At 34.6% G+C, this 8,438-nt stretch overlaps 1 protein-coding gene across 1 annotated transcript; it reads left to right on the top strand.

Moving 5' to 3' along the window:
- The first annotated feature begins 5,006 nt into the window (after positions 1-5,006).
- Positions 5,007-7,403, top strand: LOC142606916 (photosystem I reaction center subunit XI, chloroplastic). Its single transcript, XM_075778286.1, has 2 exons — positions 5,007-5,264; positions 6,763-7,403. Exons 1-2 carry the CDS (start codon positions 5,103-5,105, stop codon positions 7,252-7,254), a joined length of 654 nt encoding a protein of 217 aa, XP_075634401.1. The 5' UTR covers positions 5,007-5,102; the 3' UTR covers positions 7,255-7,403.
- Positions 7,404-8,438: the final 1,035 nt, after the last annotated feature.

Here is an 8,438-nt window from a genome sequence, read left to right as displayed (position 1 = left end):
TCATAAGGCAAGATTATTTAAATTAATTTTTGTCAAGTGTTTGTCATGTGCCTTATAACATATCATTCAACATCATTCAAAAAGGGTATATTGGTCATTAGAGTCTAGAAAACCAAACCCTATCTGGGTGGAATGGGTGCCTAACACCTTTTCATTCCGTAAGCTAGCCCTCAAGCTTAAGATTTTTGGATAGGTAGATTAGTGTTTTGTCTTTTAATTTTGATAGATTGTAACTAGGACCAAAGCTTTGTAAGGTTAATTAACCAAAATTGTATTTTTCTTTATTCAATTAATGACTTTTAAAGTATTTTGAATATGTAATTTGAATTTATTTTTTCTTATTTTTTGTATAAAAAAATAAATGGCGACTCTACACCACTACCTAAAAGAGAGATGCCTTACAAGCGCCCAAATCTCTTTTTGAGAAGCCTAATTTTCCAGTCTCTCACAAATAACACGATGCTATATTTGAATGATTGAATATGCTTGATTAAATGCCTTATTGATGCTACTACCTTAGATATGCTTGCTACCCTTGGATATATTTTTCCAGATGAATGGTAGGGTTATAATACTATGGACGAGTGTGGAACATTTGTCATATTTGGATGTTAGATGCATGTTAGTGTGTATGAGTTTAGAATGACATATTAGAGGACCGTTTAATGGGATTAGAATTTGGAACACGATGAGTTGAGGCTGACCTACGAGTCAGGTGGGCTTGGGTGCCTAAACTCCGAACACATGCTTTGGTAAAGATTAGTTCTTCCACAAGGATGTTACATTTATATGGTTCCTAGACCTAATTTAGGTGGAAACTCCATTTACACCCTCCGCCATGGTCCTCCCTAGACCAAGGCGTACTTCCCACAAATTTGGGAAAACCCAAACTCATCGCAGGTGCTTGCGCCAACACCCATGCAGTCAAACTGTGCATAAAATGAAAAGAAATGGGGATAAGGGATCTCTTTATTTGATGCCACAACCGAGGTAAATTAGCCCCTTTGGTTTGCCATTAACTATAATTGAATAGGTAATAGTTTTAACGCATATCATGATGAGGTCTATCCACCTCTCATTAGACCCCATCTTTTGCACCAAAACTTCCAAAAAAGACCACTCCACCCTGTCATATGCCTTGCTCATATCCAATTTGAGTGCCATAAATCCTAAGTTCCTTGATTTGTGATTTTTCATGCAGTGCAAAGTCTCGAAAGTAACTAAAATATTATATGAAATCAGACAATCCTAAACAAAAGTTGAATGATGTTTAGTAATAATACTTGGAAGAAATTTTTTTAGTTTGTTTGCAAGCAATTTTGAAAAGAATTTATACAGTGCATTAAATAAACTGCTAGGACGATACTTGTGAACATGCTTAGGATTTGATATTTTGGGAATAAGAGTGAGGAAGGTATGGTTAACTAGTTCAGGGAGAGTAACTGTATTTAACCACAAGAGGACAACCTAGGTAACTTTAGAATCAATGGTATTCCAAAATTGCTGATAGAATAGTGGTGGCATCCCACCTGGTCCGGGAGCTTTAAGGGGGGGCATGTCCTTAAGTGCAGCTCCCACTTCCCACTCATGAAATTCAGTACATAATTCTTGATTCATATCATCTGTAATACTCAGAGGGACATGGGATAGGACCCTAGTAGCATGGTTCGGATTAGAGGTGGAAAACAAACCTTGATAATAGCTAGTCAAAATTGAAGCTATATCATCTGGATCATCACACCATTGTTTTGTCTCATCTCAAAATCCCCTAATTGTATTTTTCTGGTGTCTTTTGGTGGCTCGGCTGTAAAAATATTTTGTATTGCTATTACCTTTATTGGCCCATGAAACCCATGACCTCTAGCTCCACATTTGTGCCTCCCTCTCCAAAAGAATATTTATTTCAGCTTTCAACTCTCTAACATGATGATTACACCCACTCCTTTGTACCTAGACCTCGGCTTAGGAAAGGAGATTTTTTTTTCTTTTCCGGTTCTTTTTGTACGTTCCCAAAGCAATTTCGATTCTACCATTCCAAATCTTTTCCACATTTTATGACTTTTGAAAGGACTATGTTACCCAAGATGGCTCCACTGTTTCCCCACACCTATAATCAGACAACTACATTTCCTCAAGCGATTTTTTTTTCCTTGTAGGAGTGTCCAATCCCAAGAGATTAATAAAAAGGGGAGAGTGATCTGATGCATCACAATGAAGATGATTTACTTTGGAACGAGGGAATTTCAAGAAGAAAGAATGTGTTGCCAAACCTCTGTCTAATCTTTCCCAAATAGACCGTCCATCCTAAAAGTGTTTACTCCAAGTGAAGCGAGAACCAATGAACCCCAAATCCATAAATCCACATTCATTAATTACTTCCCTGAATAGTTGCATCTGATTATGATTATGTAGATCTCCACCCAACTTTTCTCCTTGCTTTGTAATTTTGTTAAAATCCCTTGCACAAATCTAGGGAATATTTGAATGACGGATGAGACCCCAAAGATCATTCCAGGCTTCACAATGCTTCGCTATTTTTGGTTCACCATAAAACCCCACAAAACACCAAGCGTTCTCAAAATTTTAATTGATGTAGAAATCAATGAAATACTTCGAAAAGCCCTCCACTGAAAGGTTGACTAATGATTTCTAGAAAAGTACTAGACCACCTCCTCTTCCATTACCTATCTATTCTCAAAATCTATATCTTGTTGTACTCAATCAAGCCTTGCTTCATCTGTCTATGTTTCGGCTATAAACACAACAGAGAGAACTTTTGCCCGTATGATTTCTATAAGCTCCTTCCCTGTACATAGGTTTTCAAGCCCACGACAATTCCAAACTAAGCAATTCATTGTGATTGGCAGGGTTGAACCTCAGCCTCCACCAAATCCGAAGGTATAACTTTATCATTCTTCAAAACTTGTTGACATTTACAAGGTAAATTAAAATGAGTTTCAATCTGTCACGGACTAATCAAATCAATATTAATTTGATACATTAAATACATAATTTGATGAATAATACAAACTAAACTAATTTTAATTTCATATAAAGAATTGAATATCATAGTTGAATCATTAATATTAATAAAAAGAAATAAAAATATATTATGATTAAAAAATATATCTTATTTGGATATATGACGATGCATATTTAAGTAAGGTTGTAATCTAGTTTTTAATTTTATATCTTGTTTTAAGAGAGAGAGAGAGAGATATATATATATATATATATATATATATATATATATATATATATATATATATATATATTGTAAGGACACAAGTTGAACCTTCAATCCACAATTAAAAGGGAATGGGCTTGAAATGCATTTTACAATAAATTTGTAGAGAGTGGGCTTGAAATCTAGATTTTGAGGGTGGTTCAAACAACAAAGAATGAATGGGCCTCGGGCCCAATGGCAAAAACAAGGAATTAACTATAAGAATATGAATGAAAACTCTTCCTCGGACACAATCTGAGGATAGTTTATAGTATTGCTTCTCAAGGGTGATTACAATTATAGATCGTTAGATTATTATATGCTATTCTTTCTTCTTTCTCAAGAAAAAAGCCCCTTTCTTCCGAAGGTCTTTTTCCTTATTTATACTTCCTTTTCTCCTCTTTATCATCTTCCACCTCATGGTTGTAACGCTGGCTTTGGATACTTGTCCCATCAAATTTCCTCGAAGTCTTCTAGAATCAGGGACCAAGTTCCAAACCTTATGCTCAGGTATCCTTCCTCCATTAATGCAGTCAGTATATCAATTGTAGAGTTTATAATGTGTGGGCGGTGGTAGCAGCTTTACCTTAGATATTCCACCGCTCTTTTACTGTCTTCCACGTGTACTGTGTCTTCCCGTAGCCATAAGATTTTTTATAACATAGCTTGGGGATATTAAACCTCCTTCCTATAACCTCGGCTTTAATATCCGAGGACGAATATATTCCTCGGACACAATTGTTCACTCGTTTATCACATCTTTACCTGGCATTTTCTTTATGAGGTACATTCATGTACTCCTAGATCATTTGATGTCCTCGGATTGGGTTTTTAGCCCAATAGACTTTGTTGGGCCATCATTTGTAAATTACTGGGTCCAATGTCCCTACATATATATATATATATATATATATATATATATATATATTATTTGGTGTATGGCTTTCTTGGATATCAGTTTACAAAAATTAAAATCTCAAACTATTAGGGGAGATTAATTTATAATTGATGATTTAACACATTTGCAACATTGTTTTGAAACATTTTAGGGTTTCAATTGAGTTAGGGTTCTATTGATCTCGTACATTGAGAGTCTTAATAGAAATAAAAAGGAAAAAATGAACTAAAAGCACTATAAAATGTTCATAATATGATGTGACATTGACTCTCATTAATGAATTTTATCAATCTAACTAATGAATGTTTAAATTACTTTTTTGTGAACGACAACATGCCAATTTGTAAGCCACTATTAAAATTTATGATATTCTTAGCATCACTAATAAACCCAAAAAAAAAAAAAAAAAAATGCACAGACTTTAAAAAAATAAAAAATAATTTTATAAAAATCTTGGTCTTTGACAATGGGAGGGGCCTTAGGCCTAGGCATTGGGTAAGCTTTGAGAAAAAGTAAATATTTTGTTAAAATTTTACCCAATTTTTTTTTGATAATTAACAAATTTTTATCGATTCTTATCTGGATTAATCATTAACGTCATTTTTAACCTGCCATTTACAATCCATTGCATAAACAAAAGATTGTCAAATTTTTGTATCAACTGACTTTCTTAGAACTCAAATTGCGCTCAAATCCCAAAAGGAAAACAAATCCATAGCCATAGGCACCCCATTTCAACCAAATGAAACCCGACCCAGTTCGTTTCCTAACCACCTGGAAAGGATTGGATAAGGGATAAGGTTTTGTGCCACATCTCATCCAATGAAATGATACGGGCTTTAGCAACCACAGCCTCTTGAACACTTCTGACAATGATACATGGTCCCTCTAAAATCTCACTACTTCAGACTCTCTCATAGAACTAACTCTCTGCTACTCTTCAGTCTTTACACTTGTTTTTCTTCTGAAAGCAAAGCCATGGCCACTGCTTCCCCAATGGCCAGCCAGCTTAAGTCCAGTTTCACCTCACCAATCACAAGAGCTTTGGTCTCACCCAAAGGTCTCTCTGGCTCTCCCTTCAAAGTCTTGCCTTCTAGGAGACTTCATTCCTTCACCATCAAAGCCGTCCAATCTGAAAAGGTATATAATCTTACTTACCTCTCTAGAATAAGCTCATATGTATATGCGTGTACATAAAACATACAAATAAAGCTCATGTCTATTATGATTGTGTGATGGTATTAACTAGTTCAGTTGGTGAAGTCTTTAACCATCTTTTCAAATCTTGCATCCATCCTAAAATAGAGATCATGAGTAAGGAATGGCTATATCTCATGTAGTCCATGTACTAGAACAAAAACGATGACAAATATGAATCTATTGTTGTTGTTGTGCTTTTATTATTACTGTCGTTGTCGTCGATTGTTTGGATGAGAAATACCATATATTCCCAATCACCTCCTAAATGACTTGAAAGGAGTTAATTATTGATTTCGAGAATATATCTTAGTATCGGATATTTATGCGGGTTCAATTTTAATTGGAAGAAAGCTTTGTGGTGGTTTGGTATTTTTCCACTATGTCAAACGCGTTTTGCTTACCAATCCACTCCCTTCCCAAATTATCATTTCTCAATTTTAGGTGATAATATTATCGCCAAAATATAATAAGATCTAAAATTTAGAGATATAAGCTCCAACACATTTGGATTTTTTTGTTTTTGTTTTTGTTTTTGTTTGAGGTAAGTAAATAGGGGGAGGGGAAGTTGGGTTTTTAATAATAGACATGAGATACTATAAAGAAAATCATTACAACTGGCTATCACTTAAACCCGTTTAGATGTAAAACCTTTACAGACATAATAATTAGGGCCTAGGACTAGATACTGATATGCAACTGGGAGAATTGGTCTTCTATTTATCATAACTAATTTGCTCCCTTCGTTTTTTGCTTTTCCGGATTCCACTCTTGGACAAGTCCTTGAGTCTTTTAGGCCCAACTTAATTATACCTTCCGGATTCCACTCGTAATCTTTCTTTTATATATATATATAAAACTGATTAAACTTAGATATAACTTTTTTTTTTTTTTTTTGAAAATAAAACTTAGATATAACCTGATGCTGAATAAATATAAGTCATAACCTAGTGTTTCCTTTACACGGTCAGCGCCGCCTTAAGGCCAGGTGGTCCCAGGACCCCCTGACCTGAAAAAAAATTTATATATAATAATTTAAAATTTTTTATTTGTTCAAAAAAATTTGGGAACACTCTCAATTTTTTTTATATGCTAATAAAATTGAATTTTGCTCCATAATTTGTTCTACATTCAGTAGATGAATGCTTGCTTGGTTGTGTACATTGAAAGAGATGTAGCTTGTAGTATTGATAATGAGACTATCATGCGACGATTTTAAGATATGAAAACTCGTAGAAGGCAATTGCAAACTTTATGTATTTGTGTGTTTTTTTTATTTTTAAATTTTATTATTGTTGTTGTTAATATATGAAGTTATCTTATTATTAAATTATATAATTTATGCTTTTTAAGGAACATCCTGAGAAAAATTCCTAGACCCGTCACTGTTCCTTTATAAATCCTACTTAATCCTACTCAGATTTAATTTTTTTTTTTGCAGCCAACTTTCCAAGTTATTCAGCCCATCAATGGTGACCCATTCATTGGAAGCCTAGAGACTCCAGTAACATCAAGCCCATTGATTGCATGGTACCTCTCCAACCTTCCGGCCTATCGGACTGCAGTCAGCCCACTTCTAAGGGGCATTGAAGTAGGCCTAGCCCATGGATTTCTCCTTGTTGGACCCTTTGTCAAAACTGGGCCTTTGAGGAACACCCCCTATGCTGGGGGAGCTGGGTCTCTGGCTGCTGCTGGACTTGTTGTTATACTTAGCCTTTGCTTGACAATGTATGGCATTGCATCCTTTAATGAAGGAGAGCCATCCACTGCCCCTTCATTAACCCTAACCGGCCGGAAGAAGGAGCCCGACCAGTTGCAAACTGCAGACGGATGGGCCAAGTTCACTGGCGGATTCTTCTTCGGTGGCATTTCCGGTGTCACTTGGGCCTACTTCCTCCTCTATGTCTTGAACCTTCCCTACTACTTCAAGTGATTTTTTTTAATCTATGTTTTCTCCTAATGTATGGTCCTATTTGGAAGCAAATGCAGAATTGTATATTGGATGATCAACTTTTGTCACATTTGTTGTATTTAAAATTTGGACTTCCTAATTGTGGACTTGCATATTTGATTTTTCAAAAATTTGCACTTATGTGTCTGAGGTTTCAACTTTGCTTCACAATTAATATATAGTTTCAAGAAGCTAACCAATTTTTAGCACAATTAATTAATGGATAAAACATGTGTACAGTATCTTAAGTGTTGTTTCTTAAGTTCCCCTCTTAAAATTTTGCCATGTGGCTACTCAACTAAAAAATACACTTTTATTTTATGAGAAAAAAGTCACGTGGCTAAATTTTAAGAGGGAAACCTAAGGAACAACACCTAAGTATTATACTTAAGTCTTACCCATGATTAATTTTCATAGAAGTGGTTTGTTAGTTGATATTTATATTTAGTTAATCTAATATCACAATTTTTAACTTAAGAATTTTGTTAAATTAAGTTTGGCCACCTAATAAAATCATTGGCTTCGCCATTGACTGCTAGGAGATGATGGTAAAAAAAATCTCTCTTCTTGCCTCTATGAAGTTTTGGAAAGTAAAGTTAGCAAATCGCATTTCTTTATTAGTTCTTAATCTATTTGATCTGAATCTTTCAAATACTGGTAAGGGATTGTTCTTTCTTCATTCCTTTTCTCAACATCCTTTCTTGTCTTAGTTCCTACAATTTTCTTTCATACCACCATTCATCCATTCCTAGGTTGCATAAACATTGACACAGTTATGGGTACAATATGGGTACAGGTACGTAGGTACTATACACACCTCATTTTGTACTTGGTTAAAAAACTTTAGTCCCCAGTCCCAATGATGAGTTTGACATTTCCACAAAAGGTAATTGAAGTTATTTGGATAATTTGGAAGTAATCAAAACTCAAAAGTGCTCAAATTGCTTTGGAAATGATGCCAAAAAATTACAATTGCTCACTATTTTGACCATAACTTTTGATCCATAAAGAATTTGTGAGTTATATTTATTTCATTGAAAAGTAGACATCGTAGGCTTTTAATTTGAACATAAATTTTTCCTATTTGGATTTATATTGATTGAGTTATGGTCGTTTGAAATTTAGCCATCAGAGTTGTCGAAATTAGGGTTTTTGGGAAAGCATGC

The sequence above is a fragment of the Castanea sativa genome, chromosome 8 (genome assembly GCF_040712315.1).
Source record: "Castanea sativa cultivar Marrone di Chiusa Pesio chromosome 8, ASM4071231v1".
In the NCBI taxonomy this organism is placed as follows: domain Eukaryota; kingdom Viridiplantae; phylum Streptophyta; class Magnoliopsida; order Fagales; family Fagaceae; genus Castanea; species Castanea sativa.
This window is presented reverse-complemented; position numbering and strand designations above follow the sequence as displayed.

Bases quoted from the DNA above. Each gene is read 5' to 3' on its own strand.
- LOC142606916 (XM_075778286.1), top strand. From the start codon at position 5,103: ATGGCCACTGCTTCCCCAATGGCCAGCCAGCTTAAGTCCAGTTTCACC. The intron at 5,265-6,762 runs GTATATAATCTT...TTTTTTTTGCAG, and splicing joins AAGCCGTCCAATCTGAAAAG to CCAACTTTCCAAGTTATTCA.